This window comes from Epinephelus fuscoguttatus, linkage group LG3 (assembly GCF_011397635.1).
Source record: "Epinephelus fuscoguttatus linkage group LG3, E.fuscoguttatus.final_Chr_v1".
NCBI classification, from domain to species: Eukaryota; Metazoa; Chordata; class Actinopteri; order Perciformes; family Serranidae; genus Epinephelus; species Epinephelus fuscoguttatus.
In genome coordinates this window covers 13,867,930-13,894,517 of record NC_064754.1, presented here as the reverse complement: position 1 = coordinate 13,894,517, position 26,588 = coordinate 13,867,930, and the positions used below count along the sequence as shown (strand labels likewise).

The window sequence follows — 26,588 nt, the reverse complement described above, 5'->3', positions numbered from 1 at the left end:
ATGAGTCTTATTCCTAGGTCGTGAAATACTGGTGGTTGGTGGTTCAGTCTGACTAACAACCCAAGGTGTCAGTGTTTGACGACCTGGGAATGAGACCCAACTATCAACTATCTTTCTCCAGAGTTACATATACCACCTTTAATATGAACAAAGAGAGGAGATGAGAGATGTTTTCTCACACTGTTACAGAGGCACGTTTTTACAGTTTTATTAATGCTAAACACAGTGTTTTTAAGCACTGTCTCTGGAACCATTATCACATGTAACCAATGCATTTACCAACTGTGCCAAACTGAATTAATATCCTCTGCTTTAAACACATTACTTTTTTATATTATGACACATTTTTTGCAAAACTGTGAACATTGTTCTTTACATTTCTACACTATTTCGCCATTTATTGACACATTTGCTGCTTGGCTGAAGAAAACATTAACTGCGATGTAGATGAAGTCTTCTGGCCAGACCCACAAAGACGGCAACATTTAGCCTAATTTTTAACACAAATGTTTTTAATTTCTTCTCCTGCACGTCTGCCATTTGAAAAGTGTTAAAACATTTTGTGAGAGAAAAAATCTTTTCCCCTTACAGTGTTTGTATTAATAGTGTGGAATAAACATCCACACTTTACACATTTGGATACCTGTGTGTGTGTGTGTGTGTGTGTGTGTGTGTGTGTGTGTGTACTGTATTAATGCAAAATTACATTTTTTAAAAGAGTTTTGCAAGAATTGTTTACATTCGGTAAAGGTTTTGTGATTAGTGTGTGCAGTTTTTTTTTCAAAAAGGGGCCTTTACTTTTAAAATCTGTGCATAAGCAATGAGGAAAAATATAATATTTAATTTTATCGGGGGCAAAGCTGCACCAGAGTAGAGCTACATAATGTTTTCATCAGTAATTATGGGTAAGGTGACACCTAATATAAGCAACCTAAGTAGCAAGAACAGGCACCAATGATCCCCCTCGATCCAAAACCTGAGTCTCATAGAAACAAACTTGAAATGGTAGACAGTAGAGATACACTGTCCTCCTTAATCTGGTTTGTCTTTAGTTATTATTTCAACATCTACAAACTATATTTAACCCCCATATCTTGGGTCATATGAAATGATTACAGTAATATAGTATTTACAGCAGTAGTTTTATATACTGAGAAGGAGTTGGAGTTTCTTACCGCCAGAGAGGCTGCCATGTAAAGAAGAAAGGCCACTGATGTCCTCAGCATTCCCATCATCGGTGATCTGATTGAAGACTGAATCAAACTGCCGCTCTGTCTCGTCTCACTTTGACTATACAGCTTCACTGACGTCCTCTCTCCTCTGCGCTGTTTGGTTTTTTGATGGTGCTCACTGCTCTTTCTCACCATGACTCTGTGTGGCTGGAGATTATTAGACTGCACATGGACTGATACTACTGAAAAATGCCATCTGGTGGTTTGATTAAATAGTAACTGTCTCCTACATATACCAAATATCTCATACTGAACATACAGGGTCAACAGCGATTTCACTTGGCTATGTATCACCTATTTCATTTGTCCACAGTCTGTTATCCCCAGAAACAATGTAGTAATGATGGAGTAATTACCTGTCTGGATAATATAAAGGTGTCATTTTTGATGTATGTTAAGGAGGACTAAAATGTCTTAATCATCAAAAATTTAATCAATCCATAAATCACATCATTATATGTAGATAAATGGTAAAATGAAGACAAAAAACTGAAATAAATCAATTAATGAATCATTAAATAGATTTTCTTAATCACAGTAATAAATGTACAACTAAATTTTGGAAGTTAGGTGGTATTAACCTTACTGTAAGGCAAAAGTGGAGCTGTACCAAATACCTCATTAACGTAAAGGCACAGACAGACAGATTTGTATAAGTAATGTTTATTCATTTCCTAATTAACTACCTACATTTATTTGGCAGGCCTAAAAAGTGACTTATTGGCAACAAATATTTAAGTAAATATGTGGATAAAAGCTTGAATAAATACACTGGTAAATAAACTCATATTTTAAGCTGCTTAATAAATATAATTAACAATAAATACAAGCTGTAAATAATTAATTAAATTAAATTCCTGCATTTTCATATTTTATAATTTAATTGCCAACACTTAAGACATGGTAAGTATGCATATTATTTATTTATATTCGCTTTTATCTATTGTTTCATTTTATAATTAAAATATTTATTAATTGAAAGGTTCATGTATTTATTTCAGCATATAATTTTCGTCCTCCATACAATATGATGACGTGTGTCGTGTATTACACTCACACTTAGCAACACACAGCAGACAACATGAGAGCAGATGGAGGTTAGCTACTTGAACTATTGCTGAAAACATTCAGGCGTTAGCTAGCGAAATTTTATGTAAAAGCGATTTAGAGCCAAAAAGACCGTATAAAAGTGTCAGGACGTCTGTAATCCATGCAGCAAAGCTATGCAAAAGTGCGACTCCGGTGGGACTCGAACCCACAACCTTTGAATCACTGCTCAAGTGCTTGACTAGAAGTCCAATGCGCTATCCATTGCGCCACGGAGCCACCTGTTGATGAACGACGCACAACCGGAAATAAACTTTAACTCGACACGTCACATTTCGTCATCGATTAAACAGTTTTATATGACTTCATATGACGCTATGTTGTGTCAATAGCTCCACGATCATGTACTACAGAGAACAATCTGAAAGGGACTGACGTCACTGGGTCAATGATATTAACGGAACAGACGGGATAACGGACTTTGGAGCCACGTCCTCGAGCGTGTCTCTGTTCGGGACTGGTAATGTTCTGTATATGGCGTTTAAGCGTAGGAGCCACTCTCGTACACTTTTTATTAACCGTTTACTCGTTTATAAAGAACACAAGTCTTCCAGGCGGTTCTGTTAAAAGCTGTTTCTCTGTTTCTGTTCGTCGTAACTACACGACGGGTCGTCATCCTGTTTAACCCATACCTTCCCAGCACTGCACACGAGCTTGCTAAGACTTCCGGTTTGGCTGTGTGCTTTCAAAATAAAATGGCGACGGCACTAAATCAGAACTACTTTATTATCACCTTAACACGATGGCCCAGAGGGCTAAGCTAAATATTTTAACCCTTTCACACGTAAATTATGACTACTTCAGTCATGTTTTTTTCTAGATATTCACCTTAAGTCATAGAAAACAAAAATACGATGTTCATTTTTTAAAGCATGCATTTTTAAGATTTTTTTTTTACCCATCCAGTCCAGTGGACAGCCTGCGCTCAAGTTTTCAACTGACCTTAATAAACAAATGAAAAAAAAAGATTAACTATGTGAAACTACAACAAGATATACTTTAATGCTGTTAAACTAGAGTGTTCACATATTTAAAGATACTCCAATACTATTCTATGCATAAGCAAAAGCGTTGAACCTGCATCTGACTCTTAGCCTCTTGTACCCCTCCTCCCTCACTCAGCTCCTTGCTCTTGACTCCTCAGCCCCCCACAAACCTCCCCCTGTTAAACTAATCATATTTTTTCAATGAACGTTTTACCAAATACGTCTGCGTAAAAAATATTTTTTGTCACAAATATTGCAAGTTACATTCCGATAACACACATTAAAGTATTTACAGCTCAAAGAGTGAATGTAGATAAAGTACAAGGTTGTAGTAATGGTATTTATTGCAGTTAAAATATAGCCAGTGCTGCATGATGTCCAGGTTTAACTGTAGTTTCTTCCCAACATAAAACCAATACTTGGAAATGTTAACAACTGCATTACTTCTTATATGTTACTTGATGCTTTATTTGATAGATTTTAATTACCTGCAAAGGCGTCCCGTTATAGTAGGACTGGCGATAAATTCCTGAGCTGCACAACATCTCTTGCGGTCCGTCGGCCATCTTGGTTTTCAGAGATTTGTGTTGCACTTACAACACCTGGCCAATGGGCGGCAGTGTGTGGCAAGACGCTCTTGGATCCACTGTAGTGGCTTACATGCAACTACAGCATCACAACTCATGCATATACAAGAAAATGGCTTTGATGCTATATCTGTCTTATCAAATAAAAGCAAAAAGCCCCCAAAATATCTATACAAAGATCAAATAAAAGAATAATACAGTTTGTAAATGATTAAAAAAAATCTTAGTGAATCTAAAACCATTGTACAGTATGTTGACACAATGAAAGTTTGATTCTTTTTAATTTAATTAAGCATACTCACAGATTGAATGTTTCATTGTTGGCAGTACTAGAGCTCTGTAATGTTATCTTGATAATTTGATGAGCTGTTGGATGTGAATATTGATTCTCAATAATGCTCTCCTCTTGTGCAGTCATCAGAAAACACACTCATAGATTTTGTGGATTTTTTTCCACTTTGATCAGTAATTATCAAAATATTCAAGACCTCAGACTGAGGCAAATTTCATCTCTGTAATATAACTACAAAGTTGTAAAATTTGTTGTTAAGGAAATGTAATCCAATGGGCCTTCTTGAACCAAGGTTAACATCAGGTTACATAAACTGATAAAGTATAGAGGTTACTGTATATATGCTGATGCAGAATACAGATTGCCACATAAACGTATCACTTTGATTAACATTAGCCACTTTCCCAGCTACGTGCTGGAGAAAAGCTCATTGACACCATTGGTTGTGTTGGTGAGGCAACAAGGTAGGACAACTATGCAAACAAACGTGTGTATAAAAGAGTGCAGAGTGCAGCCCTGCTGTATTCACCAAGCCAGCTACCAAAACTTAATGTAGGTTCAGATTTGTGTTTACGTGAAATCAGAGCCAAATTAAAAATGCTCTCAATGCAGCATAGTTTAATTTGCAGATGGTCATTAGTAGTATTTTGGTGTTTTGTTCTGCTGACAACAGAGATCTCCAGTCAAAACCCAGGAAAGAAACATCAGAGCAAGTCTGCCGGTGAGTACATTTGACTGGTGAGGCAGTTTGGAGTTAGCAGAGACATCGTTACTTCAGTTTAGCCTTTTATTCAGGTCTATTCATTATCAGAGAAATGACAAGAAGACAGAGTATGACACTACTCAAATACTGAACTGTACTTAGTAACATTAAAAATCATTCTAAGCATGGATTAGTCTTAAAAAAGCATTTGTAAATTAGTTTAAGTATCACATAATTTACACATTGTTCCTTTTAGAGTGTCTGTTTTTATGAAATTGCTCAGTGAATTTTACGTATCCTAAAATACAGAAAATATATGTGTGACCTATATATTGAAGGTCTGTCCCATGCCATGCAATGTTTGCTCATAGTTTAAACTCTTGAACCCTACTGCAAAACATGTTATGTACTATACTATGACTTCTTTTCATGATTTTTGATGACATACTATACTATGATGTTTTGTCATGGTTTTTGACGATATATTATGCTTTGACTTTTTTTAATGGTTTTTGATGACATACTATACTATGACCTTTTTTCATGGCTTTTGAGAACGTACTATACTATAACGTTTTTTTTTTCATGGTTTTTGATGACATGCTATACTATGATGTTTTTTCATGGGTTTTGATGACATACTATACTATGAGTTTGGTTTTTTTTCATGATTTTTGACCACATACAATACTATGACGTTTTTTTCATGGTTTTTGATGACATACTATATAATGACTTTTTTTAATGGTTTTTGATGACATACTATACTATGGCGTTTTTTCGTGGTTTTTGACGACATATTATACATTGACTTTATTAATGGTTTTTGATGACATACTATACTATGACTTTTTTTCATGGTTTTTGATGACATTTTGTACTTTGACTTTATTAATGGTTTTTGATGACATACTATACTATGACTTTTTTTCATGGTTTTTGATGACATTTTGTACTTTGACTTTATTAATGGTTTTTGATGACATACTATACTATGACTTTTTTTTATGGTTTTTGATGACATTTTGTACTTTGACTTTATTAATGGTTTTTGATGACATACTATACTTTGACGTTTTCTCATAGTTTTTGATGACACACTATAGTATGAAGTTTTTTTTTCACAATTTTTGACGACATACTATTCTATGACTTTTTTTCATGGTTTTGGTGACATACTATACAACAGAATGAGTGGTCACGAAAAATAAATGAATGAATGAGTGAATGAATGAATATATCTGAAAAAATAGAGGACTTTTTGCTTTACTCTCATCATTTTATTTTATATATTCTAATTGCAGTTTGGCTTTCATAATTCAGATTCACATTTCTGGTAACAACTCTTGAGTGTTTGCTGACTCCTGATGCAGTATCCTCAGCCTCGCTGTCCTTTTGAAATCGGTGCTTTGAAACTAAATCAGAGCTTCACTGTCCGCCTTCCTCCTCAGTGCCTGAAGATGCTCGGCTGGCCAATGGTGACAGCCTCTGCTCTGGCAGGCTGGAGATGAAGCATCGGGGAGAGTGGAGAGCTCTGAACATTGTGGAGGATGCGGCTTCAGCCAGGGACAAAGTCAAGTATGCTCTAGTGGCATGCAGGCAGATGGACTGTGGCACTGTAGTTTCAATAACACAGAGAACCAACAACACCGACAGGCATCCAGCTTGGGAGGTTCAGTTCACCTGTGAAGGCACTGAGTCGACCCTGAAGGAGTGCGAGAGTACCATGACACGTAGAAGAGTGCAGAGGAAAGATAATTCTACCTATAGTGTGGAGGTGATCTGCTCAGGTAATACAGGACAAAAAATGGCACCAGGCAATATTTTCATGTCACATCACAAATAACAGTTTATGAGCGTTTGTTTTTTTTTAATATCAAATCAACTTTTCACATCAAATATTTCTCCAAATGCCTCACGGTCACATCTTACCTGTACTACTTCTTCAAATGTCTGCAGGAAACAGGATACATCAACTAAAATGTTAATTTAAAGGGTAACTAATAAACAAATTTTGCAATTAAATGCACCAAAACTTTAATCACTTAAGTTTTATATAAATAACATTAAAATAACTTTTTGTCATATTTTCTGAAACTCTCACTATGTCCACACAGAAGTACAGTAAGCTCCATTTCCATCAAACATTTTTGGTATGGTACCTTTGGAACCAAAAGTAACGTTTCAGACATGGTACCTAGACCCTCAGTCTGTTTAGCATTTCTACCTAACACATTACTCTTTAATGTGGGCGGGGTTGTTGTCACTTGCTGCTCCGTCCAGTACTCATTGTATTTCCTCATTACCAGTGACACAGGGGGAAGTCTGCACTCAATTTGTCATCCACAGAAAGAGGCTGCATGCTGACATTTTCAGTATAAAATAAAACAGGCTACAGTGAGAGTCTCTCTCCATGGGATATTTAGAAATAGCAGGTTTGTGCATTTAGTCCTTTTCAGGCAAGCTCAGGGGGTTAGTGTTGGCGGAGCCCACAGGAACAATGCTCTGAAACACTGTTTTTTTCTCTGAGTGAGGATTAGAATATATGCAGTTCACATAACTTGGTCGTAATAAACACTTGAAGATCCACTCATTACTAAAAGTGTATATTTTATTAAAACTCAAGTAATGGTCAAAGTTGTCACAGTGAAATTTAAGGTGCGATGATGGATCACGTCGTCAACTCATGTATTGAGTCATGGAAACGGGGCATTTTACAGATAGTTTAAAAACAATAGGCCCCTCCTCCCACTCCTTGTGCTTTAAATGACTTTGCTAGAATCTACCATAGTTCATGGAAAACAACCAATCAAGAGTCTCAAACATAGCTGTCAATCATGTCAACCACTGCTTGTGAACTGCAGTTAAACTGTCAGCACTGATCAAATATGAATCAAGATACTGTTAGTGCATTGTTATTTCTCATCCCAAATATTTTTAGAAACATATTTTAGTTTAGCTGTAAAATGATAACATTTGGGTGGGTGGGCAGTGCCTGGTTTTTGTCTCGACTGTTTCTAACATGGCAGCCAGGTGACAAAGATTCTAAGATTGCAAGATTCGCCATGGATTCCTTTTTAAAGCTTGATCATTCTCTCTGTCTGTTTTTCAGAGACTGTGAGGTTTGTTGGAGCAGCAGAAGTTTGCGGGGGCAACGTGGAGGTGAAGTCCGATCAGGGTTGGGTCTCGGTGTGTGCGGATGGCTTTGATTCTGAGGCTCGAAAGGTGGTTTGCAGGGAGTTAGGCTGGGGGCCTCCAAGCTCCTTTACGTCATCATTAAGAAGAAAAGACGTGCCTGTCTTGTCCAAACAATTCAAATGTAAAGGCAACGAGTCTCGTCTTGAGGAGTGCGCCACATCGACCCGCAACAACTGCACACGTGCCCCTGAATTCGAATGCAACAGTATGTATACATCCACCATCTTTTTTTTTTATTCTAATTTTTGTTGTTGTTCCCCAGCCCATTCTCATTCCGAAGTCATCAAATGCTGTCGCTTTGTCAGTGATTTCAGCGTCAGACACTGACGTCAAAAGCCACCTGTGGAAGGCAGCAACACTACTGGTAACGACATAATATAAGGAGCCGGAAAGTCCCTATAGGGCGGTCAGGAGCAGTGGTGGATGGATCACCAGGAAGGCCCGTGTTTGCTTCCCGTATGAACGTAGAGCTAAACCATGATGTTGTTTTCTAAACCTAACCACATGGTTTTGTTGCCTAATCCTTACCATGTGCTTTTGTTGATGTCCTGGCGTTGGTTGCAGTGTCCTGGAACATAAACAGCAGACAGCTTACCTAGCATGCAATGCCATGACAAGTGACTGCAAAGTGGCGATGTGATGATGACTTCAGAATGAGAACGTGGTTGAATGTACTCATTGTAATACTGATTTCACATGGAATCAGGCACAAGATAGATCAAGACCAGACAGACCAGAACTAACTGGATATCATTTTAGTGGACGAGAGCAGGACGGTAAAACTAGTTGAGGCTGGCAGAGTATAACTGTATTGGTAGACGACATTACCGTTCAACTTTATATGTCCTCCTGGATAAAATTTACAACCAGATGTTATGTAACTCCTTCACACAAAGAGAAAACACAGGTGATCTGGACAATAAGTAGACATTACTAGTCAGTAGTCACATAAAAAATAAACACAAAACAATTGTATTTAGTGTACTATATTCCATTCTTTGTTAACAACTAGTCCATACCCATTGAGTGCACAGTTGCCCACACACAGTTTCACATGGTGTGTGTTTGGGATACAGGTCATAGGAAATTGCAGATTAAATAGTCAACTCAACCCATTAAGAAGAGCAATGTATTCAGACAGAGTTTTTGTGAATTTGATAGTACGATTGCTTTATTGAAAGTACAGTCGTACCATTGCCAATAGTGGGATAGTTAGTGGGCTAAAACTGTACATTAGTAATTGAGGTAGCACGTTGAAAGGCAGATAGTTAAAGTGTTTATATGTTGTATTGACTTAAAAGTGGGGCACACTGGTAGAATGACTGACTGACTTACAGAATGACACACTGACAGTTACCATGATTATGTACAGCATACCATACCATGACTTGGTCATACCAAAAATTAGGGAAAAAAAACCAAAACATTGGTCCACAAGGGGAGCCACAGTAATCGGTCGCATTTTAGCCATTTTTAAGCATTTTTCCGTTGTTACAGCGCCACCCAGTTGCCAATTAGAGTTAAATTTCTCCAGTCACCTTGAGGCGTCCTGTTCTACATATCAACCAAGTTTAGTAAAAATCCATATGGCGGTTAGGCCTAGATAAGAAATTAGCTCTCTAGCGCCCCCATTTTGTTTGATGGGGTCAATAATGGAGGGGTCCCCTCAGATTATGTGTGGTCATATGCCTACAAAGTTGCGTGGTGATGGGTGAAACCCTTGAGATGTTATACACCTTTATGTGATGAGCCACGCCCTCCACAATATTCATTGCCTTATAGAAGCTCAGTTTTAGTAAGTTTTCCAACTTTTGCCAAGAGGGAACTTTAGATATTGGTCCCTAGATTATGTTCACCGAGTTTCATGCAGATCAGTCAAACTTCCTAGGGAGAGATTGATTTTAAGTGTTTTTCAAAAAATTCAAAATGGCGGAAAATCTATATAACTGGAAGTTATGGGTTCTCCAGACAAATTTGTTCCTCATGAGGAGAGGCATCTCTGTGCAAAGTTTCATGTGTCTACGACATACGTGGCATGAGATATGCCATTCAAAGTTTGCAATTTCAATCGGTTGCTATAGCGCCCCCCTTTGGCCAATTGATGTAATATTGCTTCATTCGCATCCTCCCATGACCCTCTATCACTGTGCCAAATTTCACATGGATTGACCAAGTCAGTGAGCAGAAAAACATGGAACAGACACACACCCACAGACAGATAGTAAGAAGACATGGCGTCACCATTGGGACATATGATGAGGCATGTTTCATTTTACCATCCCAGCATTCTATTGGACTGTTTGTTTGTTTTTCCTGTGCTGTGTTGTTTGTCTGCCATCTACCATCTGCCTGATTCCATGTGAATGCAGCACAGGTCACTTTGGATAAAAGCATCAGCTGAATAAATATGATGTAATATAACAACACCCCAGGCTAAAGAAGCGCGGGAGCATTGGAATAGACGTACTGTGCGTCTGTCCCTGTCAGCCAAACATGCACAAGAAAAAATGAGATAGTAATAATAGTGATAACAATAACAAGTCATTACTTTTTGAAGCAGTGACAAAACAAAGCAAGTTAAGCTGACCAAAAAGGTGTAGGCTGAAGCCTTAGCTTATTGCACCTGCCCTTTTTACATTAAGAGTTGTGTGCTGTTCCTTTTAAATTTATACAATGCAAATGACAGTATTTGATCTATTAGTGTTCGAGCCTGCAAATTACTGTTTTAGTAAGTCCCACCACTCTAATAATCCTCGTTTCTGGTCGCAACAGACGACCGTTTTTGGTAAAATACCTCTGGGAACTCCACCGTACACTACCAAACCACAGACAGACACAGTTAGCAACTAGCTGGTGTACATAGTGAAACACTTAAGCAGCTGGCAAGCTCCTCAGAGGTTGATGGAGACCAAAATAGAGCTAAAAGCAGAGTGAATATCAGTTTGTGGTTAATGAAACCACTGAAAATTAAGGAGGGAGGCATCATGTGAGGAAACACACACACACACACACACACACCGCAGCCTCTTGGTCCACATCCAGGTTTAATAAAGCTTTCATGTCAGCAGATTGTGATGCAGACCATAGACAGACTACAGACTGAAGTGTTGCAATCTTGTCTCCGTCCAGGTCCGTATACTTTAAGATTGACAGGAGGAGAAACTCATTGCAAAGGCACACTGGAGGGAATGCATCATGGAGAGTGGAGGCCCCTGGGTGATATTTGGGGTAACTGGAACTCAGAATACTCTGCGGACGTTTGCAGGCAACTGGACTGTGGAGATGCCATCTCAACATCAATGGGTCTTCTCCCAGGAAGACAACCTGTGTGGCGTCTGTCATACAGATCTAAAACCTATGGTTGCACTACTCCCTTCACGTGTAAATCATGGGAAGAGAATCATTCAGCCAGAGCCATAACTGTGTCTTGTACAGGTAATACTAAAATGTAGGGACATATCTATCTGTCTTTCCCTTTTCCATCTCCTGTTGTTAATGATGACTTCCTTAATTAGAATGACAAAGCTCAAAACAATACAAGGCGAGCAGAAGTTACCTGAATGTGACTCCATTTCAGTGAATACATGCTATTTTCAGTATGCATGTAACATCCTGAGCCAACAGTGTCTATGTTTACATGCACAAAATATTTCGATTTTTGCCCTTATTCCGAAAGAGTCAATGGGCCTCATTTAATAATATGTGCATAGAAACATTTTTACTCTGTGCATAATAAAGTGTGCATGCAAAATTCCCACTGGATTGATTCATGACATGTGCACGCTGGCTTATTCTTTTCTTACCACCTTGTGTATGTTAGTGAATCACAATCACTCTAAATTGACAGGTGCCCTGCTATTAGCAAACAGCAAACTGCCATACACTGATTTCTCTATACACGGAAATATGTTTGCCCAGAGGTGTATCATGGAGGAAGCAGTGAAGTTGTTTCACATATTAAGGCCCTGACACTCCAGTGTCAGACCATCAGTGAGTGTCTGCGAATGTAGCGAAAATCAGAAACAGTTGATAAGCCAGTCATCACTCCCTTCAAACATGTTTTGAAGGTTATATGCCATCTCAACACCTGCTTGGATGTAGATCGGAAGTTTTTCATATCCCCTGTATGACTATTAATAGGCTGCCAATTAACCAGTTGGCTACAAATTAACGTGCGGAATTTCTAAAACTTACAAATTAAACTTAAAGGGGAACTAATGTTTTTTCAACCTGGGCCCTATTTTCCGATCTACTTTTGTCTAAATGAGTGATAGGATGTTCAATATTTGACATTTCTCGAGTACGAAGCTATGGCTGACCTGCCTGCAGCCTGTGAGCGGGCACTCAGACAGTGACAATTTCAATGAGCTCTGCGTCCGTGTACGTCCGTGTACTCTGTGTTCAAATAAATACGGGCGGTCATCAAATTCAAATGGCTCATCCAGATCCAGTTGGTCAAAATCAAAGTCTGGCTCTGAAATCTCACGTCTCGCTAGATTTGAGTTGTTGCAGGAAGTTACCGCTGGACTGACCTTACAAACGCGAGGAGTTACTCTGTTTGGAGTAGTCATGGCTAAATTTTTACCTGATTTTGACCAACTGGATCTGGATGAGCCATCTGAATTTGATGACCACCCGTATTTATTTGAACACGGAGTACACGGACGTACACTGATGCAGAGCTCATTGAAATTGAAGAGCGGACGAAGAGTGAAAGGGAGCAGCAACAGCCTATATAGGTCTAAATTTGTCCAAAGGGTGTGAAAAAAGTAAAAACACATTGATGAATCCTGGATTTCTACTAAAACGCTTGGTTTAAGCACAGATTTGTGTGCACATACTGTTTGTGAATGAGGCCCAATATCCCTACCAAGCAGTTTACATGGTAATGAAAATGAATATTCCACTAATATCCCTGTTTACATTAAGCCATGCATACCTGATTAATGTGCCCTAAATTGTCAGTTACTGTGTCAGTACATGGAAAAGTGGAATGGCTGGATTCACTTGTTATTTTACTTCTTTGCATCAAAATAGGATTATTTTCAAAGTTCTCCACCAGTGTGCAAACACACCCCCTCTTGTATTCCTTCAACCACCCTCTTACAAAGGTCAGCGTTATGATATTTGCATGTGTCCTTAAACTTGTTGATAGCTGAGTCTTCCATAATGTTCAGAATCACTGCTTTAGTATGATGAGTTATATGTTGCCTCTGTATAATCCAGAATAGGGTCATTTTAGTTGCTGCTTTATTCTAAGACTCTCTCTCCAAACAAACTTTAATTATGTTAAACAACGTGTTCCGACCTCGATCTGAACCAACTGATTATTAATGTGCACCTCCTCCTGTACTGCCTTAATATGCACATTCAGCACATCTAATGCATCAAAACATTGTTTTCTAGTTGGTGCGGCACCTTGTTTTCAAACTGTATGGTGTGACTAAAATGAACAATGGCAGCAATATAGTCCACGATGGCCAGCGCTAAAATCAACCTGCGTAGTTGTCCTTCCATTGTGACATTAGAAAGTGTCTTGAAAGTGTACTCTTCTTCAACGTTTTGTTTACTTCCTGGATTTATCCTGAAATTCTGGGTTATGACCTGTGATTGACCAAAGTCTCTCGTCACTGCATAGATTTTTCCAAAGCCTGAAGACAAAGCCAAGAGGAGGTGCAGAAGTCTTCTCACAGACCAACAGAATTACAATGTGCTCAAAGGAAGACACATTTAAACTGCCTACCCAAGCTTTAAAGGCTTAATTATATACAGTACAGGCCAAAAGTTTGGACACACCTTCTCATTCAATGCGTTTTCTTTATTTTCATGACTATTTACATTGTAGATTCGCACTGAAGGCATCAAAACTATGAATGAACACATGTGGAGTTATGTACTTAACAAAAACAGGTGAAATAACTGAAAACATGTTTTATATTCTAGTTTCTTCAAAATAGCCACCCTTTGCTCTGATTACTGCTTTGCACACTCTTGGCATTCTCTCCATGAGCTTCAAGAGGTAGTCACCTGAAATGGTTTCCACTTCACAGGTGTGCCTTATCAGGGTTAATTAGTGGAATTTCTTGCTTTATCAATGGGGTTGGGACCATCAGTTGTGTTGTGCAGAAGTCAGGTTAATACACAGCCGACAGCCCTATTGGACAACTGTTAAAATTCATATTATGGCAAGAACCAATCAGCTAACTAAAGAAAAACGAGTGGCCATCATTACTTTAAGAAATGAAGGTCAGTCCGAAAATTGCAAAACTTTAAATGTGTCCCCAAGTGGAGTCACAAAACCATCAAGCGCTACAACGAAACTGGCACACATGAGGACCGACCCAGGAAAGGAAGACCAAGAGTCACCTCTGCTTCTGAGGATAAGTTCATCCGAGTCACCAGCCTCAGAAATCGCAAGTTAACAGCAGCTCAGATCAGAGACCAGATGAATGCCACACAGAGTTCTAGCAGCAGACCCATCTCTAGAACAACTGTTAAGAGGAGACTGCGCTAATCAGGCCTTCATGGTCAAATAGCTGCTAGGAAACCACTGCTAAGGAGAGGCAACAAGCAGAAGAGATTTGTTTGGGCCAAGAAACACAAGGAATGGACATTAGACCAGTGGAAATCTGTGCTTTGGTCTGATGAGTCCAAATTTGAGATCTTTGGTTCCAACCGCCGTGTCTTTGTGAGACGCAGAAAAGGTGAACGGATGGATTCCACATGCCTGGTTCCCACTGTGAAGCATGGAGGAGGAGGTGTGATGGTGTGGGGTGTTTTGCTGGTGACACTGTTGGGGATTTATTCAAAATTGAAGGCACACTGAACCAGCATGGCTACCACAGCATCCTGCAGCGACATGCCATCCCATCCGGTTTGCGTTTAGTTGGACGATCATTTATTTTTCAACAGGACAATGACACCAAACACACCTCCAGGCTGTGTAAGGGCTATTTGACCAAGAAGGAGAGTGATGGAGTGCTGCAGATGACCTGGCCTCCACAGTCACCGGACCTGAACCCAATCGAGATGGTTTGGGGTGAGCTGGACCGCAGAGTGAAGGCAAAGGGGCCAACAAGTGCTAAACACCTCTGGGAACTCCTTCAAGACTGTTGGAAAACCATTTCAGGTGACTACCTCTTGAAGCTCATGGAGAGAATGCCAAGAGTGTGCAAAGCAGTAATCAGAGCAAAGGGTGGCTATTTTGAAGAAACTAGAATATAAAACGTTTTCAGTTATTTCACCTTTTTTTGTTAAGTACATAACTCCACATGTGTTCATTCATAGTTTTGATGCCTTCAGTGAGAATCTACAATGTAAATAGTCATGAAAATAAAGAAAACGCATTGAATGAGAAGGTGTGTCCAAACTTTTGGCCTGTACTGTACATAATGAATTGATTTTAAGCTGCTCTCAAAGTTCTCTTTCTGTCTGTTTCTGTCTCTCCAGACGGTGTGAGGATTGCAAAAGATTCCAGCAGATGCTCAGGAAAGCTTGAGGTGAAGTCTGGTCAGTCGTGGGCTCGCGTGTGTTCGGATTATTTCAGCTCCTGGGATGCACTGGTTGCCTGTCGAGATCTTCACTGTGGGCTTCCTGATGATTACCATGGGAGGTGGAATGACAACTATTTTATAAATACAGGACCCATCTGGCACCCAGTCTTTAAGTGTGAAGGCAACGAGAAGCGTCTTGTGGATTGTCCCACCACAGAAGAGGAACTGAGTGGTTGTCGAAATACTTACCTGGCCTGTATAGGTAATAACCAATAATCACGGGTTATTTTTGGCCCTGTCTACATGTATACAGATATTATACAAATTGAACGTGGATATCCTCCTCTACATTTTGGCCTCTCGTCCACACGTAAACAGAGTTTTTGTAAAACGCCTTCTAATGTGCAGATTTTTCAAAACGGTCACTCTGTTTCCATGTGAAAATGTAAAATGGAGGGTCAAGAAAATAATGACATTGCTGCTTTTGTGTAATGACCGCACACTAGAAACAACAACAATGGCGGACTACCGATTGGTTTACATTCTGTCAGCACTCTTTCATGTAATGATGACTTTTCTTTCTAACTCTCTATTGCTGCACCACTTCATGGTCTAACAGAGGCATCTTCTGTGCCCACTGTTTGGCCCATCTCAGCATCTGAGGTTGTCCATTAGCCAGAAACAATGGTTTTGGATCAGGCGAGAAGATGGTGGTATACTTTCGAGAGGGGGAATATTATTGATGAGGATGGGAGGGAAAACTTTTGCTTGTTAAGAGCAAGTGAGTACCTTCTTCCTCATATCAAACGGGAAACAACGGTGATGAGATCACCAGTAGGTGTTTTGAAAAAGTTAGTGTTAAAGTTCATTCTCACTGCCGCGATGCGGAAATGCGGGACGGATGCAGTGCAGAATTTCACATTGTTGTATTCCAAGTCCGCGCAGTATGAACGGATGTGGGTGAATATGGACGAGAGTAGCAGCAGCAGCAGCAGCAGCAGCAGCAGCAACGATGACATTATTGTTATTTATTGCCTGAACAAAAAGAAAAAAAAGTTTTGGGTCCATCCGATCCTCCAAGGTTGGTCGTAACATGGGGAGTTTTACAGGCTCATCCAGGAGTTGCACTAGCTAGCTAGCTAGCAAGCTAACGATTAACAAGCGTCAACATCAACTTTCTTTAGCGCTTACCACTCTCACCACAGCCACCAAGCTGGACAATGGAATGCCTGACATTGTCCTTTAATTCATTGTTCATTAAATCCCGTCTTTTATCAAAAAGGACGGGGTGCTGTGAAACTATACTATAAACAAACAATTTCATTAGTCCAGCTGTGTAGTTCCGCTGGCCATTTCCGCTAGGGTCAAAGTCTGGGCGGAAACTTTTTTTCACCGCATGAAAGTTCCACCCTGGTGTGCAAACTTCCATAAGAACCCATGAAATCAGCTTTTATATTTTTCCTTAAGAATTGCTGCGCTTGGGCTTGGGCAGTGACTAACAAAAAAAGCTGTCTTTTAATGTTGACATGATACGTGGCCAATTGCTGTTATAGTTTAACAGTGCTCAGCAGCATCAGGGGGAAACATGCCAGGACAGCAATGAACGTTGGGGTAGGGTGGGAGGGAGGGGTGGTGGATGGGTCCACCAGACTCCGACTTTCACCCAGGAGAGCGGTGTTTGTGTCGCACAAGATTCTAAAGCTAAACATTCTTTTTTCCATGCGTTTTTGTTGTGTTGTTGTACTGAGACAGTGAGGGACTGGATGTAAACGGTAGTTTGAAGTGTATTTTGAAAGAAGACAATGCATGTAACAGGCAGAACTTGACATGGCGTCCCAGAACCAACATCCAACAAACCTGGGTCACATCGTATCTGGACGTGCATAGTCCATGACCAAACGTCGATATGTGACCAGGTCGGAGTGAGAATGAGTTGGACAGAGATATTTTGTGAACTGAAGATTGTGTTGACAGATTTTTTTTTTTTTTTTTACTGCTAGTTCTTTGATGTCGGTTTGGTGTGTCTGCACCTTAAGGTTATGAAAACACAACGATTCTTATACTTATGAATGTTATATTACATTTCTGCCAATATATCTCCCTAAATCCTACACACTGGATCTTTAAAAAAAAGTTTTATTTGCAATATCTCTGCCATACGTAACACGTATGGATCCATTTTTCATGCATATGACATAGGAAATAAGTAAACGTTTAACTCTCTTTTTTCTTTACAGATCGCCCACGTGAACCTTCTATCAGCTTGTATACCTCGCAAGGACATGCTTCTGACAATCCCACAAGGATTTTCAAGGGCCAACGCTTTGCCATCACTTGCTCTAAATTTTCAAAATACGATATAGCCTCTTACAGGCTAAGAATTGGTGTTAACAGTGACAACCACACTGAGCAGACCCAGTCACCTGACACAGGGGAAGCCATCTTCACCTTTCCTGCTGCAGAGGATGCCGACCAATTGGTTGTTGAATGTGATTACAACTTGAACGTCAGTTCTGAAATTTACTCCACGTCAAAGACCATCACTCTCACTGTAGAAGGTAAACCTGAGTTTATCAATCCAACAGACAAAGCATGCAGTTCATTTCCGAGTTATAGCTTTTAACATCCTGTCTATAGCTCAACTGAATGTTGGTAACATGTTGTTCTCCAGCTATCAAGATGATATCTCACTATTATGTGCAGTCAGCACTGAGACCAGTGCTAAACCAAACTATGACTACGTTCACATGACAAGGCTTGATCCTAAATTCCGATTACTTCCCTAGATCCAGTCTGTCTGCCTCGACTGTTTACATTTATGTTTGAAGTGACTCATACCTGACATCAATGTGAATGGATCTCTGCCCTGAAATGCAACCAATACTATCACAGACATGCACCTTGGAACAACAATAAAACATTTGTGAAACAGCCATTTAGGGAAAAACGGCATGGCTTCTTCATACTGTACACACCGGGATGTGATGAAGTCGTTGTGCAAGAATGATTGCCATAAGGTCTAATGATGTCATTCTGCACAGTAATTGGCCATGTGGTTCTGTTTGGGAAAGTGTGTAGAGTATTTTCGGAGAAAAAAAACAATTTAGATGATTACAAGTAAATGAGCTGTCGTACAAATGGGCTTTCGGACCACTAGCTCTGTTAGCAGCTATTGCTGGTAGTCTCAATGGAGAAAGAGGTGTGGGCGCAGCAGGTGAACCGGTGTTTGGGGCAGCTGGTTATTATGTGTTCTACAATTTGTAGGCGATCCCCGCGTTAGCCTCGCAGTGGGCACTGTCCACGAGACCCCATTTTTGCATTGCTGCCCCAAAGTGTCCTATGCCTGTCCTCAGGGGATTGAGGGGTTGTCCATTGCTGGCCGGGAACATCTGTGGGGTCTTCAATGTAGTGGTGGAGCCTTGATGGTTCTGCTGACTTCCACTGGTTCCTCCATCTTGCCTTGACCTAGGCAGCCTTGGAGGTACCAGCTGCAGGGTTGACTACTGAATAGTTCTCAGGTGAGCAGGTGAGTTGAATGAGTGTAATCAGGAGCCCCGGAGAGTGAGGGAGTTGCCACGCCCACAGCACAGACACACAGAAGCCCCTTTTCCACTGCCAGATTTTCCACGAATGTTGGGCCGTTTTGCCAGCAAGCTGCGAGCGTTTAGACACACAGAGCCGGATTGGCGAGTTGATCCGAGGTGCCCAATTTTCCACCTCGTAGGGTAGTCATATTGGCGGAACCCTTTTAGTTTAAAAAGACCGAGGCGGCCTTCTGCAACGGGAGGGGCTGTTGATGAGTTGTGGGAGGAGCTGTTGATGACGCCGCATGTGCAATACACAAGAAACAGCTGATAGCAGGAATTAGCGAGGAGCTAGTAGCAAGAGGGAAACGCAAACCTGACAGAGACTGTAAAGATGAGCAACTGGGGAGACAAGGAATTGCGCGCCCTCCTTGCCCTCACAAACGAAGAGGCCATTAACCGTCAATGGGGATGGTGAAGAGCAGGCCGACTTACGAGAGAATCGCCAAAGGACTGACCAGCCGCGGCTTCCCTCTCACGTCACTGTTTATGCCACACGCTGAGCTACACGTTTTGTTACTTGCTCACTCCCCCCATTGCCCCGAAAAAGGTGCATTCGGTATGAACAAAAGTAGGTAGGCGGCATTTTGCTGCACTCCCCGATTTTGTTTTTATACTGCCAATGCTGAAAAAAGACTGATTGGGCTTTACTGCAAATTTGCTATTTAAAAGGGCTAGAGAGACAGACAACCAGCGGGGAACAGCGGATGAAGAGAAACACAGGAAAAATAGTGACACGGTCAGGGCAGCAACACTGATGAAAACGCTGTCACAGCATGTAGGCAAGCTGGCTCCACGAGCAAGTGGTCGCAGCAGCGGTATGGCTAAGACATATATAGCTGCATCCACATGCTGTTTGAAGCGTACTCGACATGTCCATACAAACTGCGCCCACCACCAGCACAAGACAAAGACACCAACATGATGGTGATTTGATCTGGCTATATATCAGATTTAGGACCACATATGAAAGTGGCCAGATCTTATTGTACAAACATCAGATTTCTGTGTCCAAACTATTCTGAGAAAAATCTGATCTGTGTCACATAAGAGCAAAAAACGGATTTGGGATACATTTGCTTGTAATGTGAACGTGGCCTATGTAAAGATCTGGGATTCTGTCAGAGCATATTTGAACAGCAGCTCAAGACAGATCTTTAATTAGGACATGTTGAGACATCCCTTGACTAATGAAGTTATATGCTGTATATGTAATATATGGTCAACACTAATATCCTGTACTTTTGACTTCTCATGGGTGTTGGATGGATTGTATATAACTTGTTGATCATGTAATTGCAGAGCCCAATGATGTGAGGTTGGTGAACACAAGAACCCGCTGTGCTGGTAGACTGGAGGTGCAGCATCAGACAGAGTGGAGACCATTGACCTTCCAGCACTCCTGGAGTCTGAAGGAGGCAGCTATGGTGTGCAGACAGCTCAACTGCGGCTCCACTGTTTCAACCAGGAAAGTACACAAATTAACTGAACCCCTGCCAGTGTGGCGCTTTTACTCTGACTGTGATGGCTCTGAGCGAGCACTGATGGACTGCGGGACAGTGAGACAGTGGCTTTCCTCTGCCACTGTTGAGGTTATCTGCTCAGGTAAGAACAGTAACAGTGCTATTTTTACATTTAGCTGATGATGATTTGAGCACAAGAAAACCTGCCTCATAATTTAAGCTGCAACCAACAAATATTTTCACTGCTGAATGTCGAATGTCATCTTGTTTTGTCCACAACCCCAAGATATTCAGCGCAAACCCCGTAGTGCCGGGTGTCACAGCAGGCTGGTGGCCAGCGACAGCACTGTGTCTAACCTGTTAGCTGATCCAGCAGGGAGTCAGGGTTGTCTGGCCCCCCTTGAGCTGGGGTTTGCGCTGGCTGGATTCATGTTGCTGTGGCTGCCGACTGGAGGTCTGTCTCCAGAGCTGCTGCTCACTCTTCTCCCAGTCAGGTGGTCTTTTGTGGTAGGGAGTGAAGCCGAGGACACATTGTGATTCAAGGCTCTAGCTAACTTGAGCTACATAGACCTGAACTTGAAGCTGCAGCTGTGAGCCTTTGGCTCCGGGTAGCAGAAGGCTAAACAATTAGCAACATTTTCTTTCCATCTGAAATCTGTTTTGTTTATTGTCAGACTCTCTTTTTGTTAAGTTTGTCTTCCTTTGTTGAGTTGCTTTGCAGCAGGCAGTTGTTGTCGATGCTGAAATTGCAACTTCCTTTGCTGGATTCTACAATCAGGCCCAAGAGCATGGATACCAAGAGGCGAAGCTCAATAGAACGCCCCATAGCAACAGACTCACCCATGGTTTCGTCCTACCGCCGCCATTTTGGACTGTCAGCAGACCGCAGCAGACCCGCTTGCATACAAAAACACACTGACAAACTGAAGTATATCGCTATTAATTATGCTTACAATGCTACTCACCTCGTGATAGCTTGGTCACAGCTGCTTTTTCATGTTTTTGTAAAGCAAAATATAGACTTTAAAAAAAAAAAAAAACAAAGAAAAACGGCCTAGATGGCATCTCTACATATTACATCCACTTATGAGAAGATTAACTTAATTACTCCTTCAAAATCACCCCATAAGCCAATCTACCAAAAACATTAAAAAAAAAAAAAAAATCAATATTTTAACTAGAAACACATTAATGGCGACGTCACATAGTCAGGAATAAAGATTTATTTACAGTTTGCACAGTAAGGGGACAGTAATAATAATAATAATAATAATATATAGGTTATTTTAATATGATATATTTTAATGCTAAAGCAGTAATCAGTTCTGATATAAATGGTCCAAGAGGCCATATATATATATATGTATGTATATATATATATATATATATATATGTATATATACAGTGTTGGAAAAAAGTTTTCGGACACCCTTAAAATTTTACACAATCTCAAATATTATCATGAAATATTTGTGGAAAAATCTTTTTTGTGTTTCAAAAGGTGTGGCTGCATTAGACAGATACAAACAAATACATTTTTTTGTTTGTTTTTTGTTTACAAGAAAAACTAACAAAACTAAATTCTTGACAGTTTCAATATGTCAGTTCTCAACATTGTCGGTATCAAAGTCAACAAATAACAGAGAATGTGTTCAAAACTGAACAAAAAATAAATAAACCATCACATCCTCAAATTAATATTTAGTAGTCCTGCCACTGGCACGTAGTAGAGCTCTAATCCTGGCTGGCATGTTCCCCACGAGCCTTTCACACTGTTGAGGGGTAATCTTGTCCCATTCTTCTTGAATTACTGCTTTTAATTCTTCTAAATTCTTTGGTTTATGCTTCGAAACAGACCTTTTGATAATCCACCACAGATTTTCAGTGGGGCTCATGTCCGGGGATTGAGCTGGCCACTCTAAGACCTGGATACTGTGCTCCTGCAGCCAAGTTCTACTGGCCTTGGATGTGTGGCAAGGGGCATTATCTTGTTGAAACATCCAGTTTTTACCTCGACGGAACAGTGCACGCAGGAGGGAGCATGTGGGTTTGGAGAATGGTACAATACTTGGTAGAGTTCAATGTGCCATCACAGACAGTGAGATGACCAACACCAGCAGCACTCATGCATCCCCAAACCATGATACTGCCTCCACCATGCTTGACAGTAGGTACTGTACATGCTGGAGATAATGCTTCGCCTGGCCTTCTGCGTACCCTCACATTAGTAGGAGGAAGATAAAGCTGGAAAGTGGACTCATCTGACCACAAAATCTTCTTCCAGTACCTGGCTGTCCAGTTCTTGTGTGCCTGGGCCCAACGACGCCGGGCTAACCTCTGTCTCTCATTGATCAGGGGCTTCTTGGTAGCCTTGTAGGACCTTAAGCCATGATCTAAAAGTCGGCCACGTACAGTGCGGGTGGAACACTGGACACCACTTTGGTTTGACCACTGCTGCTGAAGCTCCTGTGATGTCATTTGGCGGTTTTGCCTGCACATGCGGATCAGGATGCGGTCATTTCTTGCTGAAGAAACCCTTGGACGCCCAGATCTTGGTTTGTCTTCCAAGCTGTTGGTTCTGCCTGTATTTCTGCAGAGTGTATCCAACTGCTGAAGGACTGCATCTGCACTTCCTGGCTATCTGGCGGCAGCTGTACCCTTCCTGGCTGAGAATCTTTATCTTCAGGTGTGTTTCCTGCGTTAGGTTCCTTGTTTTAGCCATTTTTGTGTCTGAAGAACTTTCAAATGTGCTGGCTTTATGTAGACACGAAGCTTGGAAACAAAAATTGTGTCTTTTAATAACAAGAACGACCTTCATCACTGGTACCAAAATGACCCAATACTCAAAATTTCTTATGTATTTTTATGGAACCAATCAATTTTAAGTTTTTAATGGCTTTTGTAGGATTTATTTAGTATTTTGGCTGTGACTGTACTAAAAGAAATTGCACTTGAAGACCTAAGAGTGATTCTTAATGCAATATTTCACAAAATGCATGGGGTGTCCGAAAACTTTTTTCCACCACTGTATATATACATATTAAATTGATATTAAAACACTTTAAAACTTACACCTCAGGCGTTCTCACCTGTCAGGATCCTTCGGGAAACGGTGGAAGGCCAGGTGCGGGGTGTTCCACTGAGTTGTTGCAGTTAATTGCACTACACTGTTTTCTTTTACTTTTTTCCTCCTCCTTCCTCCTGCATGTTGTCTGGGCGCAACAGTCCAAGCTCAACAGTGCAAAATGGCGCCCCTAGTGGCTGTTGTCAAAAATTCAACGTAGCTTCGCCTCTTGGTATCCATGCTCTTTGATCAGGCTTTCACTGAAGGGACGCACATTGTGTATTTGCATTTGTAGAGCAGCCAACAGGAATGCCCTTACTCTGAAATGACCTCTGATTGGCCAAAGTTTTCCATCACTGGCTAGATTCTCTTAGGACCCTACAATACCAGAGTGACGACACTTCCATTGACTCCTGTTGTATGCTGAAGTTAAGCCTTACGCGCCCTCTAGTGGGGCATGAGGGCATTACCTTTCCAACCAGAAAACCCATTCACTTACAGGATGTCTGACACACACTTGCTTGTAAGTTGATGAAACGGCATTGTTTTACGTTTAGGTGTCTTGGTCATATTAAGTTATGCTTATAATTTGTTTATTTCAAAATGTAGAGAGTAACATTATGGTAGTCAACTGTTTGTTTGTTTTTTTTTACCCATAAACGGGTCCCCGCTGCTCCTATTATGGTAGATTATGGTAGATTATGTTTTTAGGTTTGCTTGATTTTGGAAACTCACAAGAATTCCTGGACGGCAGCAATACTGAAGTTCAGTCAGTTCTTGGTCGGATATGCCACGTGCTATCCCGCCACTAGAGGACACATGGCCAACTTTCTTTGCTTGACCAATGTGTGTCGCTACTCTGGTATTGTAGGGTTCTAGATTCTCTAAAGTCTGAAAACAGAGCAAAGAGGAGGTGCTGAACTCTATTTTTTTTTTTTTTAAGACCACTTGCATTATAATATGCTCAAAGTTTATCATAGAATTTTTGCCCAGTGAAGCCAAAATTAAACTGCCTACCCAAGCTTTAAAGGAGAAGTCCAGTATTTTGCACTTTGAGCCCCATTTCTGGGTCGTTTATGATGAAATAGAGTGGTTAAGACCAAAACTGTGACGATTGCTCCTTTTCGTAGAATTTGGCTTTCCCCTGCCTGGCATAACACCGCTGCCGGGCCATGTGTGAACCTGTCTTAAAACCACCCTAAACGTTCGCTTTCAAAGCCATGACACTCACAGAGTGGTCAGTGGTGTTCGTTGATGTTCTGACATAAAAACCGTAGCAGACTGTGGTTTCCGTGATGATTTATTTGACATTTTTTCTAATACATTGGGTTTATATAAAAGCCTCATTGTCCGTTGGTAGTAATCCGCCATCGGAAACAGAAAGAGGGTTGTTTACAACAAGGTTGTAGTCATTGTAGTCTTTTAGCTCAGCGAAAGTGCCGGCTCGACAGTGCTGTGTGCGCTCCTGGAGGAAGAACGAGAACGAACGAAAAAGATTTGTAATAAGTTTAAGCAACTGCACAATGGATTACTCGCTTCTAAACATCCTTCGCAGTACGATGCCTTTGAACATAACGCCAACCTTCTTCTCTGTGTCCCATTACATTGCAATGGTTTCCTGCCGGTTGGCGACACCCACGTAAATTTATTACCGCCATCAAGTGGGCTGGAGTGAATAATTTATTACAACTTTTTTTCTTCTCGCTGACTGTAAAACAAACTTGAGAGTCTTAGGTGTAGACACAGAAGCTTCTGCACTTCTACGTTTATAAAGTTGTATTTGCATAAGCTTTGTGTCACATCTCCAGTTTTTGTCTTTGCCTGCAGACATCCTGCCTCGGCCGAAAATTGATATTAACACTATGTCGATTGGGCCCCCTGACAAACAGATGCAGGGTGCAGTGCTGTACAAGGGCCACAGCTTCACTGTCATCTGCTCCGTGGAGCCACAATACCCCAGAGGTCACTTCAGCCTCATCTTCACTGGCTCCAACCAAACCCACAGCTACACCCAGCCTGCTGCCAATAACTCTGCCTACTTCATGATCCCTGCTGCAGAAGAGGCTCACCAAGGGAACTGGAGCTGTGTTTATCACAACTTTGTTTTCAATCGTAACTTCTCTTCTGAGAGCCAGAGCCTATCAGTCATTGTCGAAGGTAGGACAGTGCGATTGTATTCAATTTCTGCATAGATCACACAGATAATGCAATATAATAATAAATGCTTAGATCTGTTGTCCTACTTGTATTAACGTACCTTGGCTTTCTTGTTAATCCCTGGCTAGAGCGTTACGATGTCGCGTTGGATGATGGAGTGCTCAGAGATGTCGATATGAAAATCTGTGCCGGCAAACTGTTGGCGAGCCTGGGCTATGAGATGAGACCTCTGAGCACAGAGTCCACAGTCTGGGACCTGAAGCATGCCTCTGTGGTGTGTAGACAGCTGGGCTGTGGTTCTGTTGTTTCAACCAGAGAGATTGATCTTCACAAAAACACAGCTGTGGCGAGATTCTACTCTGACTGTGATGGATCTGAGTCTGCACTGATGAGCTGTGGAACTGTTAATCCGCGGTTTTCCTCCTCTGCTGTTGAGGTGGTCTGCACAGGTTAGGGTAAACAAGATTGATTGATTATTGCATGGAACAGACCTTTGACTTCCTTAGAGCTGGCTGATGTAGAAATCTTTGTTGAATATCAAAAGCTTATACATTGATCTGACAGCTCTAACTGTACTCGGTGAGCGACTGCTTGTGGTCTGAGCTACTTTCACTGTAACAAATGTCCAAAATTGTAACATTGACTTAAAAACAGCTCTTTATAGTTTCTTTACAGCAGTCATGTCTTTCTGTGATGCAGTCATTTATAAAAAGTATTTTCAA

The 26,588-nt window shown here is 40.9% G+C and overlaps 2 protein-coding genes and 1 non-coding gene across 5 annotated transcripts in view; 1 reads left to right on the top strand and 2 right to left on the bottom strand.

The window, feature by feature from the left end:
- The window catches only part of LOC125885107 (fibrinogen-like protein 1), a 9,487-nt gene extending 5,590 nt beyond the window's left edge, over window positions 1–3,897 (bottom strand). The window contains exons 1-2 of the mRNA XM_049570553.1: window positions 3,814–3,897; window positions 1,176–1,371 (exon numbers count right to left, since the gene is read on the bottom strand). Of these exons, the coding sequence (XP_049426510.1) occupies window positions 1,176–1,367 (192 nt within the window). The 5' untranslated portion in view covers window positions 1,368–1,371; window positions 3,814–3,897. The remainder of the gene's footprint in view (window positions 1–1,175; window positions 1,372–3,813) is intronic.
- Window positions 1,358–26,588, top strand: LOC125885072 (scavenger receptor cysteine-rich type 1 protein M130-like). Of its 3 annotated transcripts, XM_049570499.1 has the most exons (10): window positions 1,358–2,799; window positions 4,878–4,925; window positions 6,359–6,697; window positions 8,020–8,310; window positions 11,235–11,540; window positions 15,555–15,860; window positions 17,836–18,156; window positions 20,485–20,787; window positions 25,537–25,866; window positions 25,995–26,588. In XM_049570499.1, exons 3-10 carry the CDS (start codon window positions 6,415–6,417, stop codon window positions 26,318–26,320), a joined length of 2,466 nt encoding a protein of 821 aa, XP_049426456.1. In that variant the 5' UTR covers window positions 1,358–2,799; window positions 4,878–4,925; window positions 6,359–6,414; the 3' UTR covers window positions 26,321–26,588. The 3 variants fall into 3 exon arrangements, with proteins under 3 accessions (XP_049426456.1, XP_049426455.1, XP_049426457.1); XM_049570498.1 differs by lacking the exon at window positions 1,358–2,799 and having other exon boundaries at window positions 4,802–4,925; XM_049570500.1 differs by lacking the exons at window positions 1,358–2,799; window positions 25,995–26,588 and having other exon boundaries at window positions 4,802–4,925; window positions 25,599–25,850.
- Window positions 2,467–2,558, bottom strand: trnar-ucu (transfer RNA arginine (anticodon UCU)). Its single transcript is given in 2 exon segments — window positions 2,467–2,502; window positions 2,522–2,558. It is a non-coding gene; the product is annotated as a tRNA-Arg (tRNA).

Excerpts from the sequence above, each read along its gene's own strand:
- LOC125885072 (XM_049570498.1), top strand. The coding sequence starts at position 4,802 with ATGCTCTCAATGCAGCATAGTTTAATTTGCAGATGGTCATTAGTAGTA. Across the intron at positions 4,926-6,358 it reads ACATCAGAGCAAGTCTGCCG|TGCCTGAAGATGCTCGGCTG; the intron begins GTGAGTACATTT and ends CTTCCTCCTCAG. Across the intron at positions 20,788-25,536 it reads TGTTGAGGTTATCTGCTCAG|ACATCCTGCCTCGGCCGAAA; the intron begins GTAAGAACAGTA and ends CTTTGCCTGCAG.